This window comes from Urocampus carinirostris, chromosome 18 (assembly GCF_059441175.1).
Source record: "Urocampus carinirostris isolate Australia breed hairy pipefish chromosome 18, RoL_Ucar_1.0, whole genome shotgun sequence".
Taxonomy (NCBI): Eukaryota; Metazoa; Chordata; class Actinopteri; order Syngnathiformes; family Syngnathidae; genus Urocampus; species Urocampus carinirostris.
In genome coordinates, this window is record NC_142366.1 from 27,052,581 (window position 1) to 27,071,727 (window position 19,147).

Sequence of the window (19,147 nt, forward strand, 5' to 3'; positions counted from 1 at the left end):
GCACAGGGAACAATCCAAACTGTAGAGACTCGGAGTGACCAGCACATTATACTTTTTTTTTAATTTTTTGTCTTTTGGGGTACCCGTAGCAGCAAGCTGGCTAACAATCATGCCGGCTTGCTTTGGGTGTTATATATGAGTATGATATAAAAATTGCACATTTATTGGGTAGTTCATGTAGTATTTAGTTTAAATATTTAGGCTTATTTTTTACCTCTAGGAGGCGCTAAATAATAGTGTCCTTTTAACATTATCAGTGTCTAAAACATATTTTTTTCTGAAAGGGTTTTCCAAATTAGCCTATTATCTAACTGTGCCCTTATACAAGACAAATGCTTAAGTATTTGTCCGAGCCTATTTTAATCATACTACTAAAAGTTATAACCAGGTAATAACATAGTAATGGCATAGTTATAACATGTGATATTTAAAATGCGAAACAAACAGATGCGCTCATCAGTAACAACGCATTTTTTTGTTCGTTTAAAAAAAAAGTTTGATAATGGAAAAATATATGGTTTCTGTAGGAGGACACAAACGTTCTTAACGTTTTCCCATATGCATGGAGTGATGCAGTCTTTAGGGTGTTTTTTCTCTTTAAAAGAAAAAGTCAGCAAGAGTAAAGCTGTAAGTACAGAAAAGAAAGTTGACTGTGAGGGCTGGCACTTCCAAGTCAAGTGGAAATCAGAGTAATAAGCAGGTAGGCGCTTTGCATGGCTGACTCCCTATTGGTGTGTGAGTGTGTGTGTGAATGGGTAAGTGTGAAGCACATTGTAAAGCGCTTGGGGAGGTCTTCATTGACTTGAAAAGCGCAATAGAAATGCAGACCATTTACTATCTCTGACCATTTCAAAAAGGTCAGTGGTCCCTGCTTTCTATTAAATTACTGCAAATGTAATAATTGGAATATTTACCTACAACTGTACTCCTGTTTTTTTATAGGGTTTGTTTTTGTGTGTGTGCCACGAGAGCTACTGACCATAATCCCATTATCCAGGCTGGGACCTTAGATGACTCTGAAACCAAAATAAATGTAGAGCTTGTATCCAGACTCTACCGAGTGAACTTAAAACCATCCGGTAGAAGTTTGTTGTCATTAAGGACGACTGATTACGGAAACATTTCAAATAAAATATTGCAAAAGTTTAGCTTTTTTGTCAGTGACGAGTGATCCGGTGACGACTTGGAGAGAAGGGCGGCGCTCAGAAGGAATTAATCTGCTTCAAGGAATTAATTGCCTCAATCCGTTGCTTGTCGGGAGTCAGACAGCACGGAAGACTGGACAAAAAGGAGAAAAGTTGAAGGTTTCCTGATAGAAGGAAGGAGATACGGTCATGTTTGCGAGGTTAAAAGCAATGGTAAAGGCTCCTGAGCCTCCACCGGCCGTCAAAGCTGCTCCTGCGCCTCCTGCTGCTCCTCCGCCAGCCAAGGTAAACTATTTTGGGACTTGAACTGCGATGCCCTAGTTTAATATCTGGAATTTAAATTGATGGTGGTAACGTTTGTGTCAACAGCAAGAAACTGCCCAAGCAAAGGTGGAGGCAAAGCAAGAGGAGAAAAATAAAGAAGAACCAGCCAAAGGGGAGGACAAAAAAGACGTAGAAAAGAAAGAAAAACCGACGAAAGAAGAGCCGAAGCCAGGTAAAGGAACATTCAAATTCACTTTAAATATATACTATAGTATCCACTCTTGTGTTCCTCACACTTTTGACTGACTACTCCTTATTTTTATTATTTTTTTATTTTTTAAATTTCTAATGAGTTTAATTTCATGCCACGGTTCACCAACCTGTTTGAAGCTGAAAACGACTTTTTTTTTTGTTACTGATTAGCCTGAAAAGCTACCAGTCTGCTACTTTTGGAGAGATTGTCAAAAAATACGCAGAGAGGAGATATGGCAAAAAGGGAACGCGACTTATTGCATTCAGGTCACGTTCCAAGTTTCAGACGTTCAACATTGGTCTTTATAGTGTTCTCAAATAAAGTTAAGATATCTCGTGAAGGTCGTCCACCCCGGCTCCTGAGCAACAACATCATCCCACAACCTTCACTAGATGCCTACAAACTTATCATTAGTTATTATCCACACTCCACAACACTATGCAAAGTGCCTTGTTATCACCATGTTATTACGGTTATTACTTTAAATGACTCACATGAATCCTTTCCAGTTTCTTTTCAGGCAACATTTTATTAAGCATGCAAATCAGTTGCATTAGCAGTTTTTTCCTTTCTTTCTCCTCTTCCGGACTCACCCTCCTGTTATACTCTTTGTGAGGCTCCTAAAGCAGGCATGTCAAACATGCGGTCCACAGTTCCAGACTATAAGTCTCTCCGGAGTGTAAGTCGCACCAGCCCAAAAATGCATAATTAAAATAGGAAAAAAACATGTATGAGTCGCACTAATGGGGGGAAATTTGAAAAACGCCAAAAATGGCAATTTTAAACAAAAGAGAACAGGGTGAATTGGTTTGTACACTATATGAACGGTCCATGATTGACATACCTTTTAGTTTCAGTAATAACTCTAGCATAAAGAACATTTTTACCAAACAGCTTCACTCCAAATCACTAAATCCAATCCACTTCATCCTCCGTGTCTGTTTTACCAGTAAACAACTCCTCCAACTCGAGACAAATAGCCGCTTCCTTCATCCAGTTCGATAAATGTCCACCCACAACTGTGCAAGGTTGAGACTCAATAAATCTTATTTTTTAGCCAAGCCTTTCACAAGCTTTTTGTTTTTATGAGAATACCCTTAGCAGCAAGATGGGGCACAATCATGGCAGCTCCCTCTATATAAGCCTCACGCAAATAAATACAAACTTCTTGATTTGTGAGTGTTTAAAAAATGCATGTGTTTATCATTGTTGATGTTTTTTTATTATTGAAATCCATTTTATAATGAATGACATTTTTGACCACTAGGAGAAGCTAAATAACACATGGTCACTTTAAATCATTATTGTACTTTTCTTTTTTTATTAATGTGACATTTTTTTACCCACTAGTAGGCGCTTCATAATTCACAATGTCCTTTTAAGCGCTGAACAATACACCTTTTAGAAAGAATCTCGGAAGAATTGATCTGAATTTCTTATGCCCGTTGGAATTCACAATGACCCATGACTGGGAGTTATTTTCTAGAACCGGTCCAGAGTCTGGTGTTATTAAGAGGCTACCTTGTTGGTCAGTTGGGACTCTGAAATGAGCATTTCATCATGATTTCCATGATACAATCTAAATCCATAATAATTGTTTAGCTATTCTTCTGAGAAGTAAGGTTTTGGGTGCTCTGAGGAGAGTGAGAACAACAAGAGTATGAGTATGGATGTTAAGAGGGGACTGTATGAGAGTGTGATTGTGCTGACTGTGTTGTATGGTGCAGACTTGGAGCCTGAACGCAGATTTGAGAAGGAAATCCAATGTTTTTGAGATGAAGTGTTTGAGGAGTATGTTAGTAGTGACAAGATTAGATAGATTGAGAAATGAAATTGTGAGAGACAGAACTGGAGTAGTAGTGGAACTGAGCAAGCATGTGGATAAGAGTACTCGGTTGATTTGGACACATGGAGAGGATGGATGAGGAGGGAATGTTGAAGAGGATCTACAGAGCAGAAGTCAATGGAAGGAGACCAAGAGGAAGGCCGCCATTGACATGGATGGATGGTGTTATGAGTGCACTGCAGGGAAGAGGTCTAAATATAATGGAAGCTAGAGCTCTTGTTGGTGATAGAAAGGAGTGGAGAGGTGTTGTGAAAGGATAGTGGGATTGTGGACGCGTTCTTAAGGATGGGCTGAGCACCCGTATGATGCGGCAGGGGTAAACCAGCGAAAGCTGTCGGGCCCTGCTGTTGAACAAAAGAGTGTGTTGTGTCACCCTGACCCGAGTGACATGGCCGCTTTCTGGTGTCCCGTTTCATCTGGAGGGACGAAAGCATGACCCACTTAGGTGCCGAGGTGCCTAACTTGTTTGGGTGTTTGGGCAATTGGGTTGGCCTTGGTCCAAAAATTCGTGTGTTTTTTTTTTTTTGCTATTTATTTCCCTTTTATTTTCTTTGTTATTGTATGTGTGTGTCTTGCTGTCGGTCACCCCTCTTGAGGGATATGACCAAGGTAGATGGATAGAATACTTCTAAAACTGTAGTAAATCCTTTCCGACTTTGACCCCGATCTGTTTGTGAATATTCCGATCGGATTGACGTTTGGGAAAATCAAATCAACTATTTTTATTATTTCATTTAGCTCCTGCCCCCACAGCACCTTTACCTCCTGTCAATCCAAATGTAGCAGAAGGGTAAGAATATATATATTTGAATAATTCTCACTTACAGACTCCCTTTTGACCTTCTGTTTTGGTGACTTTTCTCAGTGAAGAGAACGCGGCTCCCCCTCCTCCGATCGTTTACTCCCGCTTCACGGACGAAACTCTCCGATGGTTGGTCAAATCCATAAAGGAGCGAACTGAAAACATCAAAGATAAAGTCTTCGACCCGTACGCAACATCGCCCGAAATCACGCCACCTGTCAGTGAGTAACCATTAATACACTCCCCGTACGAACACACAGTCATTTATCCCTTTCTTTTGTTATCTAGTTTTAAGTATTGTGAGGATTTATTCATTGTCCAATCGGAATGACCTCAGGAAAGGGTGGAAAACGATGCAGCAATAGAAAAAAAAATACATTTTATGTTGGGCATTTTTTGTTGGAGTGTGTAGCACCTAAGGCACGGGTGTCAAACAGGGGGCCCGCGGGCCACATCAGGCCCGCTAAGGGATTGAATCCGGTAGACAACACTCAGAGAAGCGCAAGAGAAAAACAAGCTGCAGGTTAAAATATGTCAACTTGATGTTGCCAAAGAAAGGTGCCTTGAACAAAGACTCTGTACTTGTATTTATTTCTCTTTCTCCCTCTTTTGCAACCCTTTTCTCCCACTCTCTGTGTCTCTTTTCAACTTATTTTGCTCTAACTTCCTTTTTTGCTTTTCTCTTTCTCTCTTCCTACCCTTCGTGCGCTCTTTTCTCTTTTCTCTCCTTCTGTCTTTCTATTTCTCTTTGGATTTCTTTCTTCCTCTCCCTTTCTTTCCCCCACTCTCACGACTTTTTACCTCTTGTTTCTCATGCTCTCTCCCTCTCTTTCTCCCGCCCTCTCTCCTTTTCCCTCCCTCTTTCTCATATTTCTTTTTCTCTTTTTCTTTCTCTTTAATCTCCTAGTCCGGCCCCCGACAGAATGTTTGTTCTATCGTGTGGCCCCCGAGTTCAAATGAGTTTGACACCCCTGACCTAAGGTGATGGGCAGAGGTTTGATCAGTGGTAAAATGAATAGGAGAAACACCAGAGGGATAATCAATTTGAACAATAGCTTTCCATTTAATGAACAATGGACAAGATGATAAAATACATTTCATATAAATTGTAGTTTAAAAAAAGCGATTTCTTGGTTGAAGGTGTTTTATATGAAATTTTAAGTTTGGTTACCGTATTTACCTTCAATTTTTTGACCATGCGCCTTATAGTACGGTGCGCCTTATATGTGGAGTCACAAAGGGTCTCTCAACTAAGGTGGGCAGACGCCGACTCGATTTTCCCCCATAGAAGTAGTTTGCGGTGCATGCTGGGATATATATATACTGCCGTTTTATTTCCTAACCAATGTATGTGTCAATTATGATTCAAATCAGTCTTTATTGGCTAAAGGTTTTCAAAGGTAAAGGAGGCGGGTCCTTTGTAGCATTTACAGGCTCCTGTAGGCCAAAGCGGGGTAAAACAAAGCCTGCAATTGGCTGAAAAAGATGCAAGTCACAAGTTAGGTTGGTCTACGGTCTAGAGCAGGGGTGTCAAACTAATTTCAACTCTGGGGTCACTGGATAGAAAAAACATTCTCTCGGGGGCTTGAGTAGTAGATTAGAGAGAAGGAGAGGGAGAGACAAAGAGATAAAAACAGAAATAGTGAGAGAGGGGAAAAGAAAGAGTGAAAGAAATTCAAAGAGAAATGGAAAGAGAGAGACAGAGAGAAATGGAGAAAAAGAGGAACAAAGAAAAAGAGAGAATGAGAGGGTGTGGCAAAGAGAGAGAATGTAAGAAACAAAATAGATACAAAGATAAATAGTGAGAGAGGGGGAAAGAAAGAGAGCAAAATAAAGAAATCCAAAGAAAATGAGAGAGAAAGAGCCAAAGAGGAACAAAGAAAACGAAAGAGAAAGAAAGAGAAAGTACAGCGTTTGTGAGAGGCACCTGGCTTGGGCAACATCAAGAGTACATATTTCAACCTGCAGGTCGTTTTCCTCTTGCACTTCCCTCAGCGTTGTTTCGCGGGCCGGATTGAATCCCTTAGCGGGCCTGATTTGGCCCGCGGGCCGCCTGTTTGACACCCCTGGTCCAGAGAATATCGTTTTACCAGTCTGCAGGGTCGGGTAGGGTTACTTTAACTGGATTACTTTTAATTACTTTTGGATGACTCTGATACCAAATATGCTAATAAAAGAAAAGAAACTAAATATAAATAAAATGACTCAATTTTGTGCAGGCTTGGGGAGTAACGCAATACATAGAACGGCAAAAATGACGTTGGCAAGCTGTTTGGATTTATTTTTTTTGTTTCTGGCGCATTTTATGTTAGTTTTGCCGTAGATCAAAGAGATCAAAGCCAGGAGAGATAGCTTACCACGTGTTGTGAGTCATCATTTTATTCATATTTAGTTTCTTGTCTTTTATTAGCATATTTGGTATTGGAGTAATCCAAAAGTAATTGAAAGTAATCAAGTTAAAGTAACCCTACCCAACCCTGCTAGTCTCTTTATTTGTTAACGGGAATCATGGGGCTAAACAGAGAGCTAGCAACAAAAGGATGTCCACCAATGCAAAATGCTTTTCAGTGGATTTATTTTGTATTTTCTCAAAGTTCAGGAGCCCGCAGCCAAGATTAAAGGAATAGTCAGATTCCTACCGTGACCTTGATGTGAAGCTCAATGATGAATAAGGTCCTTGATTGGAAGCTCTAAGAAGATTCTTGTTGGAAATCTGGTCTGGGATAGCTCGGCACTTTGCTAAGTTAATAATGACAAAAATAATATATTTTTATTTATATAACATCAAATTATTTATTTGATTCCAATATGCTTTTTAAAAGGGGTTAAAAAGGGACATTCATCAACGATTTTTTCTGCCTTTTTAGCGCCTATTATGAAGAAGGACGATTATCACAGATTGAAGGAAAATGAGAGGCTGGCCAAAGAGGAAGCAGACAAGAAGAAGGCGGAGGAGGCGGCCAAAAAAGCCAAGGAGAAGAAGAAGAAGGACGAGGAGAAAAGGTTGGAGGCCGAGAAAAAAGCAGAGGAGGAGAGAATTGCCGAGGAAGCCCGCAAGAAAGAGAAACTCCTACCGGATTTCAGCTTGGCTTGGTTCGACGCTTGTTTCAGTCCCGTGGAGAAGAAACTTGATACCGTTCTTGGGCCTACCATAGACCCTTTCACGGGTAGGTGGGATCAAAATCTACTTAAAGGGTCAGTGTTTAATACTTAATGCCCCTGAGTGGTTAAAAAAAATAACTGAATTCACTTAATAAATGCGGTACCCCCAAAGTGGGAGTGCTATTACCCCCTAGTGTAGTGGAGGTGCAATTGCACTTTATTTTGAGACCGTTCAAAAATAAAAATAACTCCCCCGGGGTCAAACGCCCACGCAGGGGGCATCCTACTACTTTGAGAACCACTAATTTAGAAGGAGAGCGATCACATGTGCTCAAGTTTTTTTTTTTGTTCTAGGAGAAAAATGGTGAAAGTAAGAAAATGACTGTTTCAAATAGAGTCCAAATGCCGACCCTAACCCCAAAAAAGATGGAAAAATGAAGGAAGAATTTTGGATAACTGCTCTGCAACAAAAAGAGCCTGACAGAGGTTGCAATGATTATTTCAGCCATATGATGGCCTCAAGTATAATTTAGTATATATGAAGTTACGGGTGATTTTGTATTATTTAGTGCCACCTAGTAGTGAAAAAAAATATCTTCATTCATTAAAAAAAATTATATTGATTTAAAGAAACATCGTTCATTATTTAGCACATTGTAGTGGTTAAAAAACCCTTTATTCATTAAAAGACAATATTTATTTAAAGGGACAATGTCCATTATTTAGCACATCCTAGTTGTTAAAAAACACTTTATTCATTAAAAACTATTTTTTTAAAGGGACAATGTCTATTATTTAGCACATCCTAGTTGTTAATAAGAACTTTATTGATAACAACAAATTAGGATGCAGTTATATTATGATATTGTTCATACTTAATTTAAATAGTTTTACTTTTGTAAGTGCCTTCCAGTGATTAAAAAAAACTTGATTCGCTAAAAATCATACAAACAGGAGTTTTTAAAAAAATACTCGTAGGTCGAGAAATCAGCATTTTACATAACATGAGCCTCACGGAAAAAAATAAGTTGAATGTCGCATTTTGGCCTCCGTAGTTTGTATTCTTCCTTGTGCCTTTTACCACTCTTTGCTTGAACTACATGATATAGTGGCCATCTAATGGTCATATAATACATACTGTCCCTTTAAAGGTTCAATTAAAAATTAACAGTTTCTATTAAAGGGATATTTTCAGATTTTATATTCAAATCAGTGTTTCTTCATCCTCCTGAACAAAAATTTGGGGACGTCTCTTTAGCGCAACGCTGTATTCAGTGACCCCTAGTGGTCAAACTATACTTTGCTTCTTCAGATCGCCGTTACATCACCTGGCTGTCCCTAGTGGCCATAGCGTACAACTACAACATCTGGTTCTGCTCGGCCCGTTTGGCGTTCCCCTTCCACAACGAGACGGCAAACCGATTCTGGATCCTTTTGGACCTTCTGAGCGACGCGGTCTACGTGGTGGACATGGTGATTTGGCAACCTCGCCTGCAGTTCGTCAAAGCCGGAGATATCATCGTAAGAGAGATCGGGGTACGTTCGACGACGTGGCGTCGGGTTTTTGAGCTTTGGCGCTTGTTTTGCAGAAAGACGGAGCCATGGCTAAGGTGCATTATCGGAAATCGCCTCGATTCAAGGTACGTGCAGCAAGACGGCACCCTGTATCTTGGACCTGATGGGTTTACTGTGTCCTCCGCAGACCGACATCGTGTGCGTCCTACCTTTCGACTTTCTGGGCCTCTACTTCGGATTTTCGGCCATTTACCGACTCAACCGCTTTCTTAAGGTTGTCCTGTTCCATCGGCGGCGATTGCGCTACTATTTACGTGTTTTGCTCTGGATTGTTACAGTTGGAGTCGTTCTTTGAATTTAGTGATCGTCTTGAAAGCATCATGACCAAAGCATACATCTGGAGGTACTGTTTTCGGGAAGTATACGGTAGAGACGATATTTCTGTAGTGCAGTGGTGAGCACTTTCACCATACACGCAAAGGTCCCCGGTTTGAGACTGGGTGGAAACATGTTGGACTGGAGAGGGATGGGCACTATAAGGCTGAACTTGCCCAAGACACACCCCATCTATAGATTTATATCTATCGATCTAGTTCTATATCCGTCGATCTTTATCGATTGATGCAGGTCTATGTCGACATAGACCTATCAGTCGATTGATGCAGGTCTATGTAGACATAGACCTATCAGTCGATTGATGCAGGTCTATGTCGACATAGACCTATCAGTCGATTGATGCACGTCTATGTCGACATAGACCTATCAGTCGATTGATGCACGTCTATGTCGACATAGACCTATCAGTCGATTGATGCACGTCTATGTCGACATAGACCTGCATCAATCAATAAAGATCGACGGATATAGAACTAGATCGATGTCGACATAGACCTGCATCAATCGATAAAGATCGACGGATATAGAACTAGATCGATGTCGACATAGACCTGCATCAATCGACTGATAGACCTATGTCGACATAGACCTGCATCAATCGATAGATAGGTCCATGTCGACATAGACCTGCATCAATCGATAAAGATCGACGGATATAGAACTAAATCGATAGATATAAATCTATAGATGGGGTGTGTCTTGGGCAAGTTCAGCCTTATAGTGCCCATCCCTCTCCAGTCCAACATGTTTCCACCCAGTCTCAAACCGGGGACCTTTGAGTGTATGGTGAAAGTGCTCACCACTGCACGACAGACCTATGTCGACATAGAGCTATCAATTTAGATCTCTATTGATATAGATAGATGTAGATCTCTATTGATAGAGATCTACATCTATTTATATTGATATAGATCAACATAGATATACATACATATAACAATTGTTTAATCAATTTTGGCCATTTTCGCGAGTTTTTGGGGGTACTCGTAGCAGCAAGATGTCGGACATTTATGACTGCTCACACTTGGCTAATGTAATGCAAAATCAATTTCTCGACTTAATAGTATTTTAAAACATGCAAGTTTGTATGATAGCTTCTGTATTTGTGCATATTCTTTGAATCAATATTGTTTTTATTTTATTTTTCTTTACTACCAGGAGACGCTTAATGATACACCATCCCTTTAAACTTTCATAATAAGCTGGGGGTTGAAAACTATCACTCTGCGGGGTATAATCGCCGCATGTTTGAGACAACAAAATGTTAAGCAGTAAACATGGCATCTCCAGTGTATATTTAAAAATATCATTCTATTTTTCTAATAATACAAGTTAATGAGACACTGTGGCAGAACCGACTAGACTTGGGATCTCGGGGCCGCTGGAACTAGGGTCTTGGTGAGGTTGGGCCCAATCAGGTTTTCAAAGGCAGACCCTCACCAAAAGATGGAAAATGCATCCAATGTGTCGTTCAACCGCATTGACTATGTCTTTCCACACTTCAATTTGAATAAAATAGCAAAATAAATGGTTAATTGAACCAGGTTATTTGTTCAGTAATGTGTACACAGTGGAATTAACTAGCCTGTCATATTGCAGGGCAGACATACCTCAATCAGTTCAGTGTTTTCAGTCATGAATTGCCCTACTGTGTGCCTGTGCGGTCTAGCGTCAGCTATCTTTTACTTGAATTTACCTTTATCGGAGATAAACCGGCACAGACTTGTGGTATGCAGTGGGATTTAATTTCATTTTGGAAAATATGCCTTGGCTCATAAAAGGTTAAAAACACTGCATTAGTGAGTAAATTTTGAGCGCTGCCTAGATAGTTAACACAGATGAAGCATCCATGTCACACTGCAGCAAGCCGCTCTAACATCGAGCTTTCATATTATGTCTGGGGTCCCCAAACGATTACCTTGAGGGCCATGAGTATAAGACTCCTGAAATAGCCCTCCAGGGACATTCAATAGAAGGGGAAACACAGTAGTGACGTCATTTTGGGTGGTCTTTGTCTTCCTCCCCCAAGGGTGGCTCGCACCACAGGCTACCTTCTGTACAGCCTCCATATCAACGCCTGCTTCTACTACGTGGCCTCCATCCACCAGGGCATCGGAACCACCTTGTGGGTCTACAATGGAAAAGGCACAGCGTACGTGCTCTTTGCTTCGCATTGCCCTTGGCACTTTGGCTCATATTATCGTCTTTGGGCAGGTACCTCCGTTGCTACTACTACGCAGTGCGCAGCCTGATCAACATCGGGGGGCTGCCCGAGCCCACCACCACTTTTGAGATCGGCTTCCAGATGACCAACTTTTTCATTGGCGTTTTTGTCTTCTCCAGCCTTATTGGCCAGGTAAGGATTATTGGTGACTTTGATGGCTACTGGCATCACCTCATTCACTGCCATTGATTGCTATGGATCAGTAAAGTGCATCAGGGGAGGCTGTGCCTCACTAGTGATCATGTAAACATACACTTGAAAATATATGAAATGGTTACATTTTTTCAGGAACAATAGTTTCTAAGTAGTTACCAGTGGTATTTACACGAGGTAGTAACAACTTAAGAGAAGCTAGTTATTTTCTTGCATGAGGATTGAGCAGTACGTTTGCATTCAAACTAATCTCAAATCAGTTATTCTTTGGCTGTATTTTACATTCAACAAATTACATTTTAAAGATTTCAAAACACTAAAAAGTCATTGTTCATATAGCATTAGTAGCAGAGGGCGATAGTGAGACCAAGGAGTCTGATTTGGTGCACACCTCAGCACCAAACGATTGAATTTGTGATAACAAGTCTAAACTGTAGTTTGTACAGCCCTTTAAGACCTCTTGTGATTAAAGGTTATACAAATAAACATGATTTAACTACCGTAAAATTCGGAATAGAATAGAATATAGCTTTATTGTCATTGTTACAAAATGGGTTAACATATTGTGACAACGAAATTGGGCATGACACTCCAGTTTCACACATTCGCAGTGAGGTAAAAAAGCCAAGAAGATAAAGGAACAGAGAAGATAAGGTCATAAAAAAAAGGAGGATAAGGTTTTAGTTATAATTGACACAAAATTTATGCAAGAAATGTCGGCATGTAGGATGTTACATACAGTTTGGCATCGTAAGGGTTTGTGCAATATGCATTTGGTGCAAAAATGGTCATCATAGTGCAAAAAATAGTCAATATAGACTATAAGGCGCACCTGATTATAAGCCGCACCCAGTACATTTTAAACGAAAAAACATTTTGTACATACATAAGCCGCACCTGACTAAGCCGCATGTTCCCACATTGAAACATGATATTTACAAAGAAATATGGTACATGGAAAGAGTTTTAATAACATTCCTATTGCCCAATGAAATTCTAGTTTACAAATAAGTCTTTACTGAAATATGTCATGCCACATATCATTGGAACTCTTGGGTTTGAAGATAGGATGCCAATTTCAAAATATACTCAGGAAAACGATATACCTGAAAATGATAAAGATGGCGTAACTCACCATTACATCCTCTGGCCGTCTTCAACTTCTTTGAATGTCAGAGGAAAATGGCTTCATTACATCAAGGGCTATCCATAGAATCTAACTGTGTAAATATTGATTCCAAAACACGGTAAATATAAATCTGCCATCAACATTTCTGCTTCATTGGACATTGCTTCTTGTAATCCTTTCGTTTCACTACATTATTTCTGATTACAAACAGTCTTAGAATCAAAATATGATAGTGAGCTCTCTTTTGATTGATACCATTTCCACGACGAGGGTTTGTTTATGCTAGTTTTATTTAGCCACAAAGCGCAAGGTTACATTAAACTTGCGTCTTCAACACATATTCTACGCGTCTCACTCTTACCTTTACTGCTTGGGTGCCCCTGGTGGCCATTAGAAAAATGCATCAATTAGCCGCGTCATTGCATAAGCCGCAGGGTCGAAAGCTTGGTTTATCGTCTGAATATTACGGTAGATGGTTATACAGCTTTTGCTAGTGAGCTAGCGATGGGTGGCCACTGAAGGCTAGCCAGTTAGCTAAATCTCTGTCCCTCATAATGTAAATATAACATTAAATATATTATTTTTTAAACTTCACAATATTTTCGATATTTTCATGGTAGCGGAATCTTCACATCATGAATATCAGTAAAATTTGTATGTAATGAACTGTATACTCTGCTGAGCGTCTGAAGATGCAGATGAGGCACTTAGTTCTCTTGCCCCATGGCAGAGGGCGATAGTGAGACCAAGGAGTCTGATTTGGTGCACACCTCAGCACCAAACGATTGAATTTGTGATAACAAGTCTAAACCTTTCAGTGATTTATTTTCTTGTTGCGCGGCCTTTTTTAATCGGTCTAGGTCTACAGATGCATAGATCTAGATGGATACATGGATAGATCTAGATGGATACATGGAAAGATAGATTTAGATGGATAGATCTAACTTTTTACATGGATAGATAGATTTAGAGGGATAGATCTATCTTGATACATGGATAGATCTAGGTAGATACATGGATAGATCTAGATTGAATAACCTTTCTGTTGATGTTTTTTACTCAAAAGGAGCAGCACATACACTTCATTTTTAAGTCATACATTTTGTTCTATGTTTCAGTTTATATATAGCTTCCTTTTTCTGCCCATCATTTTTTTTCGAAGCTGTTGGTTCATTTATTTGTAAATAGGACTGTGGCTCCCCTGACACAAACCTCGCCATACAGCAACGTTATCGAAGCGAAGGACTGTCAATAAGTTGTTACATAACGTTCATGTTCCTCACCTTTCGTAGATGAGAGACGTCATCGGGGCGGCGACAGCGGGTCAAACCTATTTCCGAGCGTCCATGGACGGCTGCGTGGCCTACATGAACACCTACTCCATCCCAAAGGTCGTCCAGAACCGAATAAGGACTTGGTACAACTACACGTGGGATTCTCAGGGCATGCTCGGTGAGATGTCCCACAAATAGAGCCGCTTGGTACGAATTCAGCCATTGACGCCTTGACCTTCAGACGAATCGGAGCTGCTGGACAAGATGCCTCTGGTGATGAAAACTGCCATCGCCGTGGACATCAACTTGGCGACTTTCCAGAAGATTGCTCTGTTTCAGGTGAACGTCCTTTTACTTGCGGCCTTCTGCATGGTTGAAACTGTGGTTTGTTTCAGGGCTGTGACCAGCAGATGCTGGTGGACATGCTACTGAGGCTGAAATCCATTATTTATCTTCCTGGAGATTTTGTCGTGAAGAAAGTGAGTATGTCAAAACAGAAAAGACCGGTCCTGCCATATGTAGAAATAAGTAAGTAAATGAATACTTACTAATCTAGGTAATATTTAAACATGTGATAACATGCAATGTATTCATATTTATGCATTTATTCTGTTATTCAAATGAGGGGGTGGGTCAAACTGGCTGAACTTTTCACTGATTGGATGAACCACAATCAACTTTGTTGCCTTTCTTTACTGATCAAGCAATAGGTGAAAAGGTAAGGGAACTTGGCTGCCCCCTCATTTGATTGCGACAAAAGGCGAGAGAAAATTGACTAAAAATACGTGACGATATAAATGATACAATGTGTGACAAATTACGCATATAAAAGTTGAATTTGTCATATTTTTTTAGGTATTATGTGATTTACTATGTGTTCAAGTGGCACATATTTTTAGGTATAGATATATATCCATTATCTTCACCGATTATCCTCAGTAGGGTCACGGGGGTGCTGGAGCCCATCCCGGGCAGTGGGCAGGGGACACCCTGAACTGGCTGCCACCCAGTCGCAGGGCACTATAAATATGTAATCAGTGGTATCTCTACTTACAAATTTAATCCATTCTGGGAGTAGTTCTGTAACCTGAAAACTTTGTAAGTAGAAAAACATTTTGTATGTAAATACGCTAAACCGTTGCATGCCTTACAAAGGTACAGTATATTTATTAAATCATAAGAGCATTACAACATGACTGAAATATGTTATAATTTGAGAATTGTACAATAAACATAAAACAAGAGGCACATTATTATTATTATTATAATGTACAAATTAACAAAACAAAGAATAAGGATATTCATTTACCTTTTTGCCTCATGTTTCTTGAAAAAAACGATTCAATGACGTCTGCTTTTGCCAATCGGTCAGAAATGCGTGAGGCAAACGTAGTAATAGCCAGACTTGCCAACACCTTTTCCGGGTGAATCCATTTCACAATTTCTGAGACTTACTGCAATATTGCTAAAATGTCTTCAATACGAACTGAAATATCGCTGCGTCCTTCCCCGCTACCATGCCAAAACTCCTCCTCAGCATCATCTCTGAACTGTGACGGTGACACGGAGAGCATGCTGGAATACATGCATCATGTTTATTTACGTACAGGAAACGGCCTATGGTAGCGCGTACAGCACCGTGTTTTTGACTTTGTACCCTAAAATATCTTTGGAGGCAATAAAAGACATTCGTAATAGATTCCAACATAGATCGGAACTCCGTACCGCAGTGAGTCAAGGCATGACGAAGTTCCCTAAAGAAGATATGTTTTTGTTGCAGGGTGACATCGGTAAAGAAATGTACGTCATCAAGAGTGGGGCGGTCCAGGTGGTGGGGGGACCGGACAACAGCATCGTCTTTGTCACTCTTAAGGCGGGATGCGTCTTTGGAGAGATCAGGTTAGAGTTTAAGATGAGAACAAACCATGCATTGCATTTTTAGAACACTAGTCCAGGGGTCACCAACGTGGCGTCCATGGGCAACTGGTAGCCCCCTAAGAACACCGGAGTAGGCCTCGAAAAAAAGCTCACCAGTGATGAGTCATTGCGATTTTCTTGGACTTTTAACCGGCACCAGAAATCATTGAAATGTAATGCTCAGATTGAACCTTAGCCCGTTTCTATTATTTCAAACGCTAGCTGTACTTGAAATAAGAACCACAAAACTGCATATTGTCATTCAACTGTTTATTGGATGCCAGAGATTGAATAACACAGCTTCCTCTTCTCTCAGTCTTACCTAAAAAAGTGCTTAGTTTTATACTGTCTTAGCCGCCACACACAACCTCACCATTGTGCCAAAGTTAGACCCAATGGTTTTAAAGGGTTACAATTGGATAATATGTGCAAGAGTGATTTTAGATAGCAAGGTGCCAAGCAAATGCAACCTGGCGGGTCAACTGAATTCTTCTATTATCTGAGAGGTGTCTTACATGATACATCATCAATTCTTCTCAAATAAGCTTATCATTTGTAAATTACATAATACAGTACATATATTTAGTGGTTGACTGAGAACGGCTGTAACCCAACTTCTAATTACAATCTGGTCGCACTTTGAAACAGATATATTACTGGTTTCCCTGGTTACCAGTAACCGGATTAACCTCCTGATCTGACTCAAACGCAAGACTTTCATCACAGAGTAAATATATATTTGAAATAAAATTGAGTTTGGGTTTCTTTTTGCATTGAACAAAGGAACATTTAAGTGTTTAAATTTATTGAAATTGATTTTTTTGTAACTATTTCCTGTTTGTAAAGGAATTTTAAAGGGGCATTGTGTATTGTTTAGCACCTTGTAGTGGTAAAAAAAATACACAAATCATCATAAATACTTGTTGGTCGATAAGTTTGTTTTGATTTGACATCACATGATTGTCTGCTATCTTGCTGCTACGGGTACCCAGAAAGGAAAAACCTTACAAAATGTTTGGCAAAATATATTAAAAAACGTTGCAGGTTGATTCCCCGCAGTTAGTATTCTTACCTGTGCGTTTCCACCTTCCTTTTGATTGTACTACATTATATAAAATTTACTGGTCAAATATCACACAGTATCCCTTTAAATACATTCTTCCAAAATTAGTCTATAAATGTATTAATGGTTGACTGAGCCTATTATAACCCTACTTTAAGTCATTTCAATTTTGTACTAGCACAGCACCAAGGTATAAATTTGTTTAAATTTAGAATTGCTTAACTTACTGGTAGTCCTCTGTGCTAATCTGTAACAAAAAGGTTAGTGATTCCTGCTGTAGTCCAAGCATCAACCGAAAAAAAATAGAACAAATACGTAGGAAATGAGTTTAAATTTGCAGCAACTGATTTAAATATATAATTTTTTAAACCATTTTCCCGTTTATTAGGGAATTCGAACCAAAAACATTTTACGCTGCTCTCTTATATGTAGTACATTCATCCAATGTCTTGTTTTGATTCATTTCCCCTTCAGTCTGCTGCAGTCGGCCAAAGACGGTGGGAACAGACGCACCGCGAATGTGAAAGCGTACGGCTTTGCTAATCTTTTTGTTTTGGAGAAGAAGGATTTGTTCGATATACTGGTGCACTACCCGGAGTCCCAGAAGGTTTTGGCGAGGAAGGGAAGGTAAGTCAGGCCTGCCATTGAGAAATAAGGACAAAGCCGAAAGAGCACAAGAGATCAAATTCGTCTCAAGAGAGGACTGCAGTGTTGGAAATGTCCACTGGATGTCACCAAAGAAACAAGCTAAATTTCTCTCGCCGCCCCCGAGCTAAAATAAACTTCATCCATTCTCCATTTCTCTTCAGGGCACTGACCAAGGCCAAGCCACCCCCAGGAGCCAAGCAAGAAGAAAAGCCAAAAGGTCTTGCTCTCTTTGGCCCAAAACCACCCACGCCCAAAATAATGAGAGCCTTTGCCAACCTGCACAAGTTAGCGGTAATAACACTTCAGTTGAGTTTTGATTTCTGCTAGTTTTTTTTCTCTCTGATTGTTAAACATTTCTGCGATAATGTCTTTCCAGAAAGAGAAAAAAATGGGCCGGACTGGGAGTGTCACGGACTAGATTGGATCTGGATTCACTGTGGACCGGTGATGTGCCCTCGTGGGAACCTAAAACTTCTCATTACGCTTCACAATTCAGGATTTCCTTTTTCAAAATAACAGTTTAAAATGATTTGATGAATATTAATGCAAAGTGAGGCATGCAGTTCTTTTGCCTTATGGCAGAGGGCAATAGAGAGACCAAGAATGATGAACAAGCGCACACCTCAGCTCCAGCCATAGTATTAGCAACCTAACATTAAGGCAAGTTATGGAGTCTATTTTCATAATTGAGGAATATGTTTCCATGGATGCCAAAAGTAGCAGCATCCATCCACCCAATATCTGCACCACTTATCCTCAGTAGGGTCGTGGGGGTGCTGGAACCCATCCCAGCCGTCTCCAGGCAGGGGACACCCTGAACTGGTTGCCAGCCAGTCACAGGGCACACAGAGACAGACAACCCACTCGCCCATCCACACCTAGGGGCAATTTGAACCGGCCAATTAACCTGACATGCATGTTTTTGGAACGTGGGAGGAAACCCACGCAAGCACGGGGAGAACATGCAAACACCACACAAGAAGGTTTGATCTCATGACCTCAGAACTGCACCGCTGTGCTGCCCAAACTGTAACCAAAACAAGCCCAAAAAAACTCACATAATATAAAAAATCTTGAGAACTTACAAACTAACATTTGCCAGAGACACTCCACATCCATTTTGTTCTCTGGGCTTCCAAGCCCAGTCAGTCACACTTAGGGACAATTTGGACCGGCCAATTAACCTGACGTGCATGTTTTTGGAACGTGGGAGGTAACCTACGCAAGCACGGGGAGAACATGCAAACTCCACACAGGAAGGTTCAATCTCAAAAGCTCAGAGCTGTGCTGCACACTTGCTAACCACCGTACTGCCCAAAACTTTGACATAAGACAATGAAACATTTGAATTCTATGCTACAGTTTAAACATTCAATTTTTGCTCAGCAAATTAAATAAGATATAGGTTCCTTTATT

The 19,147-nt window shown here is 40.2% G+C and overlaps 1 protein-coding gene across 2 annotated transcripts; it reads left to right on the forward strand.

The window, feature by feature from the left end:
• The first annotated feature begins 1,057 nt into the window (after positions 1–1,057).
• On the forward strand, positions 1,058–19,045 carry LOC148348759 (cyclic nucleotide-gated channel beta-3-like). 2 transcript variants are annotated; one of them, XM_088322690.1, is made up of 19 exons: positions 1,058–1,430; positions 1,515–1,641; positions 4,247–4,298; positions 4,374–4,531; positions 7,178–7,477; positions 8,725–8,933; positions 9,002–9,052; positions 9,115–9,201; positions 9,266–9,330; positions 11,353–11,475; positions 11,538–11,679; positions 14,122–14,281; positions 14,345–14,442; positions 14,499–14,582; positions 15,884–16,002; positions 17,558–17,580; positions 17,646–17,710; positions 17,893–18,022; positions 18,108–19,045. In XM_088322690.1, exons 1-19 carry the CDS (start codon positions 1,335–1,337, stop codon positions 18,245–18,247), a joined length of 2,229 nt encoding a protein of 742 aa, XP_088178816.1. In that variant the 5' UTR covers positions 1,058–1,334; the 3' UTR covers positions 18,248–19,045. The 2 variants fall into 2 exon arrangements, with proteins under 2 accessions (XP_088178816.1, XP_088178817.1); XM_088322691.1 differs by having other exon boundaries at positions 1,059–1,430; positions 17,558–17,710.
• Positions 19,046–19,147: the final 102 nt, after the last annotated feature.